We start from the raw sequence: 16,459 nt of genomic DNA on the forward strand, positions 1-16,459 counted from the left end.
CACTTCAAGCTTTTGTTTTCCATATTCTAGGACTTCTATGGGAAAGATAGTTCCGACTACATCTAGCTAAATCATGACTTGCACTCCAGCAAAGCCTGACATGCCCAGAGTCAAGTAGAAAGACTAAATGGTTTCAATCTCCCATTGCAAATGAACCTCTCTGTATTTGTCATCCTTTAATCCATCTAATATGTTAGTTAACATTTACTGTGGGCCATTGTCTTTGGGCTCTTATTGCTGTGATAGAAGATCAGGGCCAAAAAGCAACTTGGGGAGGAAAGGGTTTATTTACTTCACTCTTCCAGGTAACCATCAGTTAGTGAATAAAGCAGAGCAGGAACTCAAGAAGGTTGGGAACATGGAGACAAGAACTGATGTCTAAGCCATGGAGGAGTGCTGTTGGCTGGCTTTTTTTTTTTCTTGCTTTGCTCAGCCATCCTAGGACCACCAGGACCTAGGACTACCAGTCTAGAAATGGCAGGGTACACATCAAGCATCAATCAAGAAACTGTCCCATGACCCAATCCAGGGGAGGAATTTTCTCAACTGAGGCTCCCTTTTCCCAATTTATTCCAGCTTGTGTCAGATTTACATCCAACTAGGCAGCACACCCATACAGATGTCAAGATCATCAAGGGGATCTAGACTCAGTGTCACCCACACACACACATGCACACACACACTGTCAGTCCTGTGTCAGTTCTGGCTGACATGACACTTATCATGGACTCCTATGATTTATCTCTTCAGAGCTGAGCTGCACTACTCTGAGGCTATCACTCAGGCAGCTGACATCACCACACCAGCCAGTTATCCTGTTTCAAAGTCAATTAGTTATAAGACATCAACCACAGAGCTGAGAGAACTCTACATTTAGGTATTGAAGATTCTAAATTCATCCCATAGATGGGCCTCAGTAAGAAACAGTATCATGTTCCATCTGGGAACTCACATGGTAGAAAAAGAGTACTGACTTCCAAGGTTTTCTGTTTATCTCAACATATGCACCATGGCATGCATGAGTGTGTACGCACTCTCACACAAACACATTCCGATGCAAAAAATAAATAATAATAATCAATGTAAAAATAAATTTAAAAAGAAAAATGGCAAATTCTAGTATGGTTTCAATCCAGTTGTGAGGCATCTGACTGGAATCCTGTTTCATGTGGCCACTAGGGGGCATTTAGTCCTCAACTATATTCTGTGAAGGTCAAGAATGGTATTGGCCACCATCAGGATGCATTAGATGTAAGGTTATGGGCAGAGACTCTGATAAGCTTAGATGACAGGACATCAGATTGATTCAGATAACGGGGTGAACAGGGAGAATGTGAGCACCACGAGCAAAGGTCTGCCACCCTCAGAACTCTCCAGCAATTGAAGAAAGGATGTAATCCTTCCTCTGACACTGCATACAAAGCTAAGCTAAACCCCTCCATCTTCATCATTGCTAACCATCAAGTCAGTCTAAGGAGGATTTTATTTTTATAATTATTCTAGCAATAAGAAAACCAAAGTCAAAGAGCTTCTCACCTAAAATGTATCTCACCTGGATAGGAACCAAAGCCTTTGAATTCAGTCAGGCTCCACCACTCCACTCAGCTCTGTGGGAAGTACTACTCCTGCATCGGCCTTTCCTCAGCTCCTCATTGCCCTTTCCTCCACAACTCCCCGAATCCTCACATTACCCTGTGTGTGTGTGTGTGTGTGTGTGTGTGTGTGTGTGTGTGTGTGCGTGTGCGCGTGCACGCGCGCGCACACATGTGAATACCATGAAAAAAATTAGCCAGCCATTCAATGTTTTCAAAGTTATATTTAATGAGACAAGATTAAACTTAATTGAACACACCTGCTGCATGTTTTATTATAGCATCAATACTTGTAGCATCAATACTTTAGATTATATCCAATAACGCCGCAGACAATACATGCTGTATAAATTCATAAATAAATTGACAAAATAAACTTTTAGGAAGAGCGCAGAAATCAATAAAATTACTTTTTCCATCTGAAAATTTCCTCAGATGGGGAGGACCTGTGTGGACGATTTGCACAGCTTCTGCCCATCAAACCCTGAGGAGAAGAAGCCTGGATTTGCTTTCAGAGCTCTTTGTGCCTGCAAATCTAATTTCAAACACTAAAGCAAGTCCAGCCCACCGAACTTCCCAGCACTCCTGAAGGATGGCTTGCACTTCACTGACATAGCAAACCAGTCACTTGATTAGAGCTTTAGTCACTGGGTGCTCCCATTGGGGCAGGTCTCAGCTCCACACTTACTCAAAGCTAGGATGCCTCAGCCTGAAATGTGCTGCTTATATAGAGAGAAAGCTGGTCTCCACAGTAGCCCAATGGACAGAAAATTACCATCTGCCTTTGGTGCCACCACTGTGCTTGCCCACTCACCATGTGCACAGTGGACCATTCCTGGCTGTCACTGATGAGTCTAACTGCACACACCACAGGCGGAGCTTTGTGTAAAGGAAGGGGAATGTAGAGAGATTTAAACTGAAAGGGTAACATCGAGTTTCAGTGTGGAGAGCCTGAGTCCTTTTACTGTTTTGACTTGCCTGCAAATGATCATTAGACTTTAAATATAATCAAAACATTCTGTACCAACAATAGAAAATAGGGAGCAAGGATGATGCCATGGGCTTCTGATTTCGGCTACTTGGGAAATTAGAAAGGAGATTGACAAGTTCAAGACCCATTTGTGTTATACCATCAGTTCAGTCCATCTGGGGAAACTCAATGATTCCCTGTATCAAAATGAAAAGAAAAAATGGGGACTGTGGATGTGCTCAGCACTAGAATGTTTACTGGTATCCTTAAGGTCCCAAATTCACTCCAAAATTTAGAAAGCAGGAGAGGAGGTTGAGGAGGAGGAAGACAAAGTTAGCTCATTACCTGGTGGAGAAATGAAAGAATTCTTGAAGTATATGTAGATACTTTTTAAAAAAAATTTTTATTAGATATTTTCCTCATTTACATTTCCAATGCTATCCCAAAAGTCCCCCATACCCTCTGTAGTGGCTATTCCTGGTTGTCAACTTGACAATATTTGGAATGAACTACAATCCGGAATTGGAAGGCTCACCAGTGACCCTTATCTGGAGGCTTGGAGATCCTTATCTGGATCTTGGTTTGAAGATCTTGAGCCATAGTGGCTATGGATTCCAGAATATTGAATCTCCGAGTTTAAGGAACACACCTTTAATCTGGGCTATGCCTTTCATCTGGGATTAAAGGTGTGGTGGAACACACCTTTAATCTGGGCTACACCTTCTGCTGGAGACAATATAAGGACATTGGAAGAAGGGAGTCTAGCTCTTGCTCTTGCTCCTTTGCCTGCTTGCTGCGTGAGACTGAGTAACTGCTAGATCCTTGGACTTCCATTCACAGCTGCGACTGAACCATTGTTGGGAATTGGGCTGCCGACTGTAAGTCATCAATAAATTCCTTTACTATCTAGAGACTGTCCATAAGTTCTGTGACTCTAGAGAACCCTGACTAATACACCCTCCCACCCATTCCCCTACCCACCCACTCCCATTTTTGGCCCTGGCATTCCCCTGTACTGGGGCATATAAAGTTTGCAAGTCCAATGGGCCTCTCTTTCCAGTGATGGCAGACTAAGCCATCTTTTGATACATATGCAGCTAGAGTCAAGAGCTCATGGGTACTAGTTAGTTCAGAATGTTGTTACACCTATAGGGTTGCAGATCCCTTTAGCTCCTTGGGTACTTTCTCTAGCTCCTCCATTGGGAGCCCTGTGATCCATCCAATAGCTGACTGTGAGCATCCACTTCTGTGTTTGCTAGGCCCCGGCATAGTCTCACAAGAGAGAGCTCTATCTGGGTCCTTTCAGCAAAATCTTGCTAGTGTGTGCAATGGTGTCAGTGTTTGGAAGCTGATTATGGGATGGATCCCCAGATATGGCAGTCTCTAGATGGTCCATCCTTTCGTCACAGCTCCAAACTTTGTCTCTGTAACTCCTTCCATGGGTGTTTTGTTCCCAGTTCTAAGAAGGGGCAAAGTGTCCACACTTTGGTCTTCATTCTTCTTGATTTTCATGCTTTTAGCAAATTGTGTCTTATATCTTGGGTATCCTAAGTTTCTGGGCTAATATCCACTTATCAGTGAGTACATATTGTGTCCCAACCATTAAGAAGGACATATGCTCCACTATGTTCATAGCAGCCTTATTTATAATAGCCAGAAGCTGGAAAGAACCCAGATGCCCCTCAACAGAGGAATGGATGCAGAAAATGTGGTACATTTACACAATAGAGTACTACTCAGCTATTAAAAAGAATGAATTTATGAAATTTCTAGGCAAATGGATGGACCTGGAGGGCATCATCCTGAGTGAGGTAACCCAATCACAAAGGAACTTACACAATATGTAGATACTTCTATATAAAAGACTGACTTGAAATTACCACTCCTGAGGAGCCACTAGGGCTCCACAATGAAGGTTCCAGGGAGCAGATTTCTGTTAGGAATGCTGCAGGTGTCACTGTGGAACACTTTGGCTAACACCCTCTTCCAGGTAACGGGACATGGATACCTGGCTAAAAAAATGCCTCTCCAGGACCACAGATTGTTCTGGTAAAAATGGAGTCTGTGGTGAAGATAGACCTGATTCCTCATCCCACCATTATCTTTTCTGGAGTTTTTCTCAGTTCACTCATCACGATGAATAGAAGGAAACATCACAAGCACTCTAACTCCCTCTTCCTTCATCTCATGAGGTTGAAAGAGATGAACAGAGATCAGAGAGCTTCTAGGCAAGTGTAGCAATAAATCACTCCTCCAGACCACTATGCAGGTTGAGGGAAAAAAACAGATGAGTATGAAGAGAATCAAATAAATTTCATGAAAGGAAATTGCCTGAGATATCAAAATGCTTCTTGCTACAAAACTTATTTCCTGAAAGAGATGGAAGTCTTAGAAACTCAACCATACTCTCAGCAGACTTGAATGGATGTTGCATTAAAAAGAGGGCATGGGTGAGTTCAGAAAAATATTGTTTTAACATTAAAATACCATTACCTCAAAAATCTAGACTGAAAAGATAACTTGATGAGAAACAAAGAAGAACACTCAATAAAGTCTCATAAATTCACAGTAAAGGAGAGAAAGCTAAGTAGTATGGATACAGGCAGAGAAGAGATGCAGAAACCTAGAAGGTCCATGCAATAACCTAGCCATGGCAGAGGTGAGAGGATACATGGCCAGGAAAACCATGATAGAATTCAATTTACCTGATTCTTAAAAGTTGAGCTTTTTAATATTAAAAAAAAAAGTCAAAAAGATTCACAGTGAAAAAAGCCCTAACCCAAGTAAACTTTTGTCTAAATCTCAAAAATATTGAAGGAAAGAAACCAAACATCTAACTAGAAAAATGAGTTTAGTCAAAAACAACAACAACAAAAAATCCCAGAAGGAAAACTGTTCTGTAGTCCATGTTTGTAATGCATGTCTGATGGTTATAAGCAGAACACAGTGCCATTCCCCAGAATCAGTTTTCCTGCAGGTACAGGAGAATTCCAGCTACCACAGAGGGTTTATATCCTGCCCCAAACTTCCTAAGTGAAGCTGAGAACACTGCAGCCAGGAATTAAGCAAAACAGAAGGGTGATCTTTCAAAAGACATAATTAATAGCTAAATAATTCGTGGTTTATGACACTTTAATACATGTGCCAAAAATGACTGTTAGGAAGGTATGTTAAAATTTATTAAGAATAGGAAGAATAAAACTCTTAAATCATTTCAGCATAACTTGGGGGCTTGTGAGGGAATGAAATGTAAATAATTTTCAAGTTAGATAGTCTTAAGGAATACATAAAGAAAAAAATAAATATATAAAGTAGATTACTGTCATATAAACCATCATTTGTCAATTGGGGAAAAGTGAATAAGAGATACCATTTCCAAAAGAAAATTTCAAATGCAGCAAGCGATAAAACATTTCAGAAGACTGAAGTCAATGGACAGTATGATTCCTCATGCCACACTGTCTCCATACCTAGGAACAGAGGCATGCAAGAGGCAAACAGGACAGCACTCTCTATTACAAGTCACTTGTCTATTGAGTTCATGGAGTAAATGAACTGGAGGACTGGAGAGATGGCCTAGTGGGTAAAATACTTCCTTGCAAACCTTAGAAACCATGGTAGCTGCCTGCAATCCCACCAGTGAAAAGGTGGAGCTAGAGGACAGGCTGGAGAGCTCCAGTCCAGTGTGAGAGTGACTCACTTTAAAAGAAAAGTGGAGAATAGTCAAAGAATATGCCTAATACCAATTTTCGGTGTCCACACATACACACAAGTGCATGCACACATCATACACACACACACACACACACACACACACACACACACACACACACACACACAAATTCACATGCACATACAAACATAAAAAGAGAGAAATGTACATATGTGAGTACCCCCACACACACACACAAAAGAGAATTGTAAGTAAATTGAAATATAATCACAGAACAATACTATATTACAGTAAAATCCTACCACCATTCAACAATATTGATGACCTTTCATTATAAACCCAAAAGGCAAGAAGCTACAATTTAAATATATCTTGAATGTGTCCCCCAAATGTTAATATCCAAACTGGTCTCCAGAATAGTGATGTTGTGGTGGCTGAACCTTAATGAAGTAAAACCTTGTGGCAGACACTTTAGCTACAATAGCTTGATTCTAGTGCTGACTGGAAGGAATTGGAGAAAACTAATCCCCATATCCTGGCTCATGAATCATGCTTGCTTCTTTTCTTACCATATGAGCTCTCTCTCTCTCTCACCAATGTCCCCACCATGATGGTATCTACCAATTTGTAATGTAGCCAGGAACTCTCTCCAGAGTCAAACAGATACAAATTAGATATTGTGCTCTTGAAACACCAAAGCTTTGGGTAAGTGAACTACTTTATGTATTACCCAGCACCAGGTATTTGCCACATCAATTGAAAACAGGCAAAAACATGAAGCATAAAGAATATACATGGTGGGACAGGAAAGATGGCTTGGTTGGTAATGTGTTTGCTTCACAAGCACAAATACTTGAGTTTGAATCACCAGCAACCACATAAAAACCATGTGTGAAACTCCAGTCCTGGGAGGAAGGACATATGCAGACAGGTAGATCATAAAATATTTGTCACTAACAAAACTGGAAAATATTGATGAAAGATAGCTCCTGTCTTTGTAGGGACATTGAAATTCTCATTTCCATCACCTGCAATGTGAAGAACTGTTGTACAAGTTAATTGGTAATTCTGCAATATTGTGGAATTCTACTACTTCTTGATTTCAATCATTGACAGCTAGGGATGGATTTTATGGGAATTAGATGCATGTAATAGATGTTTGTAGATTAATGGCTAAAAAATACATGAAGTTCAATGAACCCCCAATAGAGGGTCAGTATAATAGTTTTCAATGTGTAATAATAATGTTAGAAGGCAGAGAGCTACTAAATAGGTCAGATGAAGTGATTTTCTATTATAGTCCATATGACAGAACAAGCAAGCTAACTCAGATCAGAGTTCATTTGACAATATGGGTTTGTTTTTCAATTATCTCACCTATAAACCAAAGAACAAAAATCCTTTCTTTGGTTGCTAGGAAGATTAAATGAGGGGGCATATGTCAAATTACAGAAAGTTCTTGGTTCAATGTATTGCAATGTAAGAAGGAAGCAAGTTCCTAAGGAAAACCTTGAGGAGAGCAAGGTTGTATTCTGTTAAGAAGCTGATTCTGACATCTCAGACATGGTGATATTTTAGTCTTCTCATTGTTTGCATATCTTATCATTTTAATTGCATATATTGGTGGAATTTTTATCATTATGAGAGATTCCCTCAAGATGCTCTCAACAGATTCTTCAAATCTAATTGCCATAGTAAACATGACATCTTTGTAGGACAGGTCTTAGCCCAGCTCCATTGCTAGTGCTGCAACCCAGATCCGTGAATTGTTGGCTCACCATCTGCACAGCCCTGAACCCCTGATTTCATGTTTCCTTTCTTGACACTGTATCTTGAAGTCATTGTCATCTCTTACAGACTAAAGTTCCATGCTGTCCCTTTCTTTCCAGAAACTGAATGAGAAGTTGATCTATTTATCTTTTGTCAGGACAGGGAAGTTCAGTCTCCCTTCACGTCCTTGTTCCTGAAGGATGAGATTCACCCAGCAAGGACATAACAGAATGATGCAAAGTCGCACTCTCCCTGCAATGGTGACCACAGTGATAAGCAGGCAGTCTTACCCTCCATACAATTTTACATATTGTCAACAACAATTCACCTTGACCTCAAGTAACCTTTTATGGTATGTCAACAAATGTGGAGAACAAGTATATGTAAATACAAGGAAAGTGGAAGTGTGTAAGGTCTTATGGGTTATGTCCTTTCCCATGTTTGTGAAGAATAGCAGTACAGGCAGCAAAGATTATCATTTCCTCAGTTTCTCAACAGTATCAAAGACATGTACAGTGACCTTCCCAAATCGATAGTATATCTAGAGTCTCTGGGTAAGATAGTAAAGATGGCTATTTTTGACCCACCCCCTCCTTAGACAAGAGTTGAAGTTAATGTGTTCAAATGTTCAGTGAGTGCAGTTCCTGAAGGATCTCCAGAGACTTCAGATCATTAGATGATAAATAGCCTCACTTTAGAGTCTAGATACAGAGTAATTATTAAGTGATGATGCTTACCAGAGTATATCATTTGAAGCCCACAGTCACAAATACATACACACACACATGTCTCACATATATACATACACACACACATATATATGTATATATATACATATATACACATGTACAGACATACGTATGCAGATACACATATATGTGTATCTGTATACATGTAGGTATGTATATATGTGTAGGTATATATGTGATATACATATATACACATATATGTGTGTGTATATATCACACATATGTATATATAACTATTTGATAAATGTCCATACTAGGATCATCCTAAGCAAACTATATTATGAAATTACCAGGACTGGAAAAGTGGCTCAACAGTTAGGAACGCTGCCTGGTCTTTCAGAGGTTCTGAGTTCAATTCCCAGCAACCACATGGTAGCTCAGTCATCTATACTGGGGTCTGATGCCCTCTTCTGGGATGCAGGTGTATATACAGGTAGCACACTAAATAAGTAAATAATTAATTAGATAATTAAATAATTAAATATTAAAAAGAGAAATTACCTAAGTCATAACCCATACTTTAAAAAATTCTTTTCAAAGGCCTCCAACACACACAACTCCTTGTGGCCATGATCATAGTTTACAAACAAGAACTGTTTCTGAGAGATTGTGGGCAACTCTGACAGCCTAGCTTGTTCAAAACATATAGGGCATGGAGGCATCTAGAGAAAACTTTGCCAGAAAGACAGCCCACACTGGTGTCCCAACACTGTAAAAACACACACATCAATCTCTACAGCTACTTCCATAAGCTGAGCAAGAGTGCCCTGTGACCCCATTTGACTTTACAAAGCGTATCACTTGCCCAAACACTCTTCAACCTTTCATGAATCACAGTACCTCTAAGGTGTCACTATCCTTCCTGACAGTATAACATACACAGACGATAGTCATTCAGGTCATATATACTTTGTCAACTCTTTGGCCCTCTAATGTATCATTATCAGTAAGCCGTATAAATGCACCTTCTAAGCCAAATCAACAAATCTATCATTCTCCAACTTGATCTACAATGTGTAAAAGAGAAGTTCTCCATGATCAAATCCATTGTTCACTCCCCACTACCAGACGACCACCTGCTGGATAGGAAGTGTCAGCATGATACATGGAAGAAGCCCTTGCTATCAGCTTCTGGCAAAGAGTTATTTATCTAGCTAGATAAACAACTCAAAGCAGCAATTATCTAACAGAACTGAATTTCCCCATTAGATTCAAAGTAGTCCATTTCAAGATAATAGTGTGACCTCCCTGGGCTTTCTTGATGCCGCTCATATGAAAACTACTTTTGAAGTACCAAGTCATCAGACTTCCAACATCTCTGGTGAGCAGAGGACAAATGACAAGGTCTGTGCCTTAACAGCAAGAATGTGATCCTCTACAAGGGAAATGACAAGCACATAAGAAGTAATCAATTACCTGTACCTTCCAAATTAGCAAAGATCAGCACTATGCTTCTCCCATACATTTCTGCCTCCCTCTCCCCTCTTGACTACCACAGTGCCTGCCCTCATTTACTTTCATAGAGCTATGGTACAAGGCCCTGATCTATCCAGAAGCTCAGGCCTCCATCGGTAAACCCAGGATAGAAGACTGAAATATTGCCTGATGCACTCTAGGGTTCATGGAAGTTCTGGATTTATCCTGGACTTCCAGGAATGATAGTCTTGTGGAATATCCTAAGGACTTATTTCCATCTCTGTAACATGGTGTGAAGGTTGAGGTTATAATATGGCAACCAAAGGGACCCCCACTTCTGTTTTGATCAGAAGGAACTAGCAAGTAAGACAATTTGACTTCACTCAACTCATTTTCCAATATTCTCCATTCCCACAGCCATATAAGCATTTATTTTTTACATGCATGTGCATGTGTGTGTGTGCATGTGTGTATGTGCATGTGTGTGCATTTGTGTTCTATATCACAGGTTGACATTATTTTTATTCTCACCTTACATTTTTTAAACAGTTTTATTAATTCTTTGAGAATTTTATGCAATAAACTTTGAACATATTCACTCCCCATTATCAACCCTACCCATAACCATTCTCTCTACCCTTCACGCCCTTCCTATGTAACTTTGGATTTTCTTCTCAGCCTCATTGAGTCTAGTTTGTGTTGTCCTATTAGACTTTAGAAATGAATCCTGCTCTGACATGTAAATAATCTACAGAAATAATATCATTAAAGAAAACTGACCCTCCTGACACTATTAAATGCTGGTAGCTCATCAAATAGTGCTGGGATTTAATGCTTCCACCCCCTTGCAAGATGGAATTTTGTAGAGCTTGAATTTGCATAAGTTTCTTCCTTTCTTTCTCTTTCTTTCTCTTTCTCTTTCTCTTTCTCTTTCTCTCTCTCTCTCTCATTCTCTCTCTCTCTCTCTCTCTCTCTCTCTCTCTTTCTTTCTTTTTTTTTTTTGTATACTGGCACAACTGCTAAAGTTCACATGTACAGCTGCCCTGCTGTGTCTAGGAACACATTGTCCCTTTGATGTTGCCTACCATCTCTGGATCTTACAATCTTTCTGTCCTCCTTTCTGAGAAGATCTCTGAACTTTGGAAAGATAGGGTTTTTATAGAAGTCTCCTTTAGAACTGAGAACTCCACAATCTCTTATTCTCTGCATGGCTGAAGGTCTAAGAGATGCTCTACTCGACGAGTCTAGCAATAAGTCATTAGGAGTCATTTTAATACTGTATTCATATTGGGTTCTCCCTTAAGGTCTTTGGTTTATCTCTTGTTACCTTGTTGATGGTGAGAGGTATGGGTTTCATCTCATGGAATATGCCTTAGATTTCAATAAAACTGTGATTGGTTACTTCCATAGTGTTCATATTGCTCTTCACCAGACAGGTTATCTTGCCCAACCAATGGTTGTTGTAGTTTGCAGTGTTCTGAAATTTCTGAGAGTGATGATGTTTCTCCTCCCATAGTGTGCACAGAACTGCCCAGAACCATGAAAACTATTCAGTAGGGAGTGATTCCAAATGAGTACCAACTTGGTTTCCCCACGTTCTGTGGCACAAATGAGTGGTGTCTTCAGCCTATACAAAATATAGATAAACCTATACCAAACGTTTATCTCCAGGTTGAGCAAGAAATTTTGTCTCAAAAGAATAAGGTTTTACTGCTGTTCACTAACCAGTAAACTCTTATGATATCTCTACTGTCCCACAGCTCAGATTATAAAAATTTATCACTGTGTCTAGCTTTTACCTGTGTGCTGGGAGTCAGAATACAGGTCCTCATATTTTCACACACACACACAAAAAAAACCCCTGCTTAATTTACTGGGCTATCTCTCCACCCTCTATTAAACTACTTTATTAGATTAATGTATATATGTATGCATTTATATTTGCATGTATGTGTGCATGTATGTATATATATTTGACACGTATCTTTTTATGTATTTTATGTGTTTGTTCGTATACAAAGATGTGACAGCACATGTGTGGAAATTACAAACAAAATTTTTGTAGTCAGTTATTTCCTTCTGCCATGCATGACACAGGAATCAAAGTCAATTTCCCAAATAGCTGAACCATATTTCTCATCCTGTCAATCCGTTTCATTTTTAAAAATTTTTTAATTTAGTTTTTACCCTCCATATTCCATTCCCCAACCCACCATCTACCCTCTGACTGTTTCACATTGGACACCTCCTCCCCACCCAATCCCATCTCTAAATGGATGCCCCCAACCCCCACCCCACCTGACCTCTAAACTCCCTGAGGCCTCCAGTCTCTTGAGGGTTAGGTATATCATCTCTGAATAAACACAGATCCAGAATTCCTCTACTGTATGTGTGTTGGGAGGCTCATATCAGGTGGTGTGTGCTGTCTGTTTGGTGGTCCAGTGTTTGGGAGATCTTTGGGGTCCAGATTAATTGAGACTGCTAGTCCTCCTACAGGATGGCCCTTCTCTTCAGCTTCTTTCTGCCTTCCCTAATTTAACAACAGGGGTCAGCTGCTTCTGTCCATAGGTTGGGTGCAAATATCTGCCTCTGAGTCTTTCAGCTGCTTGTTGAGTCTTTCAGAGTAAAGTCATGATAGATCCCTTTTTGTGAGGCACTCCATAGCCTCAGTAATAGTGTCAGGCCTTGGCACCTCCCTTTGAGCTGGATTCCACTTTGGGCCTGTCGCTGGACCTTCTTATCCTCAGGCTCCTCTCCGTCAATCCATTTCTAAGTGAAATAGTTCATTCTATTGTGTAAAAGTATCACTTTTATTTAGACATTTCTCCTGCTTGTTAAAAAATAGTTGTACTGTATGTTGACTCTAGAAAATAAAAAATAAGCTAATGCAGACACAAAATAACACTAAGTATTTGTTTTTTCTATGTGTTATGTTTATAAAATATTTTGAAAGTATTGGCAGGATATAGACTATAATCAAAATTATATTTGACTAGAACTATATTTGTCTATAAAGGAAAACATATGAGTGAAGTCTAAAAATTTAGAAAAGAAATCAAGAAAAATTCACATAATTCATGAAAGAAAAAAGAAACCTATTTTCTTCCCTAGATTTAGCTTTGCCATGGCTTCCACCAGCTGTGTATTGAAGTAGCAAGAACCACTTTTACAATCCTTGAAAAATGCAACATGGGTTATCCCTGTGATGAAGAGGCTGCTGTAAAGCTGGGCTTTCGGTATGGTTTTTTATAATGGACAGTTGCTACAATGGAAGCACACATGACCAGTCACCAAATACACTTCTTGCTTGGCCCACTTAAGAGAAGTAATTTAAAAAAATGTTCTAGGGAGAATGGGGTTGTAACCCAAAATAATTCCCTGTTTTCTTCTGTTTGAAATTGTATTGTCATATGTCTAGAAGTGGTGGGGCATGCCTTTAGCCCCATCACACTTTAGGTGGAGGCAGGCAGAGCTCTAGCAATCAAGACCAGCATGAGCTACACATTGAATTCTAGAGCAGCCAGACATACGCAGTGAGAACCTTTATCAAAACAAAACAAAACAAAACAAAACAAAACAAAACAGCAGGCAACAAAAGAAACAATCAATCAAAACTACAATTATTATATTACTCTTTATTATAGATTATTATAATGAGAATGTAAAATCCAATGTGAAGCCTCAGGGCCTCAGACGAGCTACTCTAACTGTAGAGAAGTTTATCAAGATTACAGACTTTAGATCTGCCTAATTTCAATGTATAATTTTTTTTACTTATAAATCCTTTACAATAAAGATTTAATTGCTAGATAAATAAACAAATGAAATAAAAGACAACATAACATTCTAGTACAGTTTAGCAGGATATATAAATTGCTTTGCTATACATAAACTATGGTTTTTAAAACCTAAGACAAAACAAAATTGTGAAAAGTCCAGGGCAACATATAACTCTGGGAAAAATTGACCCAGACGCAACCATGCACATAGCACAGCTTTTTCTCCAAGTAATGAAGCATGGCTTTTAGGAAGATTTGATTATATGTGTGGGTCTGAATGTGGCCATTGGCTATGAAACCATAAAGGCATCCTCATGAGAGGAAGAAGAGCTGTTTAGGGAGTAGACTCCTGGGAGGGCACTAGAACACACAGACATGCCTGTGGGAAGCAAGTGCCTAGGGACTGAAAGGCAGAAGTGGGGTCAAGGAAATATAAGAGAAGGGAGGAAGGGGCTCTACAAAAACACCTTTTTGAAAATGTCATAATGAACCTAATTCTTTGTGTGCTAATTAACTGTAAATAACATTTTAATGATGTTTGCCTTGGAATGGGAAATTGATTAAAATGGAAAGACAGCCATAAAGTATATGGTCTGCATTGTTCTGGTTTCTTAAAAAACAATTTATTCTTCTGTTATCACATAACTTAGATTAATTTCTATGTTAAGAAAAAAAAATAGTATCACTGGTGAGCTCAGCAGACACAGAGAGTACCAGCCCTGGTTCTTCAATGAATAGATTATGGTGAGAGTATATATAATCATGGTCCTTGTCTTAATGATGCTCCAACTCTTGAAAGTTTTTGCTTTACAGTCATATAGAAGAATATGCACTCAATATAAATACTGTTTGTTTGTGGTGCTGGGGTTTCAACACAACATAGCTGTCAAGGCTAAGCAAGTACTTGACCACTGAGCCAAATGTCCATTTCCATAAACAGTTCTTTGAACTTTGAGCTTGGATTTTTTTTTCCTGGGCCAGCAGCATGCAGTTTGATCTTCTTTTGCAATACAGTGCTCAGTGAGCTACACTGTCATGAGAAGAATCAGTTATTTGCAACCATTTTCAACCAATCCATATGCTATTTAATACTTTCTTATAAAATAGACTTTATGTTAGATAATAGTGTCGAACTGTGACTTAATTTAAGTGTTCTGAACAGGTAAAGTTAGCTAAGCTAAAATATGATGTTTGATATGCTAGGTAGGTTAAATACACATGAACTGATATTTTCATCTTTAAAAGGGATTGTTTATACTCAATCCCATGGGAAGTCCACTCACTGCATAAGGGCTGTCCACACTATGCAGGCTAATCTCCTTCTCTGGCAATGGATGCTAAACACATCTATGAAATTACCTGATTTCAACATCTTAGATTAGTGTTTCCCCAAAGAACAGCACTCCAGAATCTAGCTAAATAACACAGAAAATTTAATCAACACTTGAGATTCTTCTGTTCTTGTGCTAAAGCCCTGGTCTGGTCGGCTCCTAAGATGATCTCGCCTAGACCTCTTGGGATGATTTGGTTTTGATTTCAGGTTTTGCTGAATTCCTCTGAGAATGTGTTCTGCTCTTTCCTCATAAGCCTTATGCCATATCTCACCTGGAGTCTAGAGAGACCCAGTACCTCTGTTTATTCTGTTCGGTGGGTGTCAAGCAGACAAAAAGCTCCTTTTGAGGTGATCATGGAAAACACCTTGTGAGGGACTTGGCATTTTAAGTGAGTGGCATCCCTGCTCTTTATTAATTATACATTATTCAGCAGAACTTTAATATTACCATCTCATGAAATTTGTTAAAGGAAAAAGAGAGAGTTAACCCATAATCACACTACCTGAAATAGTCACTGTTAACATTTCAGTGCACATTATTTCTTTTCCTACGTGTGTAATTTTGCAAAGTTGTAATCATCTCCAATGTACAATTTGATCATATTTCCCACTTACATATTATAATACATGTATTTTTTTAGTGTCTCTACTAAGTCTTCACCACTTACCTTTCATAGCAGCACAATAGTTCACCAAACTGATGAATTTGGTTTCTTATCTATCTTATTATTTCTAAGTACTTTTTTCCCCATATCTTTGTGACTGTAGTGTTCTTTTATACACCATGATCTCTCACATGGAGTTAAAATTACTCCCAGGCCAAAGAAGAATTTTTGTTTGTGTCAATTTATACCGAGGCTTAGATAAAGGAGTTGAGCTTCCCTGGGCATTTGCTGGGCGGGGGTTAGAAACCATGAAAACACATTCTCGTGCCAAGCACAGGAGTCTGTACCACCTGTCTTAGGAAGCACCCTGGTCCTTTACCTGCTCTGTTTCAAGCTACTCTGTGTCTTGCAGACAGAACAGCTGATAACCCTGTGGGTCCTGTTTGTCGTCACTATTGTGGGAAACTCTGTTGTGCTGTTCTCCACGTGCAGAAGAAAAAGAAAGTCCAGAATGACCTTCTTTGTGACACAATTGGCCATCACAGGTAAGTAAAAACACATGCACCAGCATG

The 16,459-nt window shown here is 39.3% G+C and overlaps 1 protein-coding gene across 3 annotated transcripts in view; it reads left to right on the top strand.

Moving 5' to 3' along the window:
* Positions 1 to 16,459, top strand: part of Npsr1 (neuropeptide S receptor 1) — a 219,679-nt gene that overhangs the window by 20,523 nt on the left and 182,697 nt on the right. For 2 of the 3 annotated variants that reach the window (XM_017313417.2, NM_175678.3), the window contains one exon: positions 16,300 to 16,432. In XM_017313417.2, coding sequence (XP_017168906.1) covers positions 16,300 to 16,432 — 133 coding nt within the window. Of the gene's footprint in view, positions 1 to 16,299; positions 16,433 to 16,459 lie in introns of those variants that run through there. The other variant, XM_017313418.1, reaches the window with a different exon arrangement.

The sequence above is a fragment of the Mus musculus genome, chromosome 9 (genome assembly GCF_000001635.26).
Source record: "Mus musculus strain C57BL/6J chromosome 9, GRCm38.p6 C57BL/6J".
NCBI classification, from domain to species: domain Eukaryota; kingdom Metazoa; phylum Chordata; class Mammalia; order Rodentia; family Muridae; genus Mus; species Mus musculus.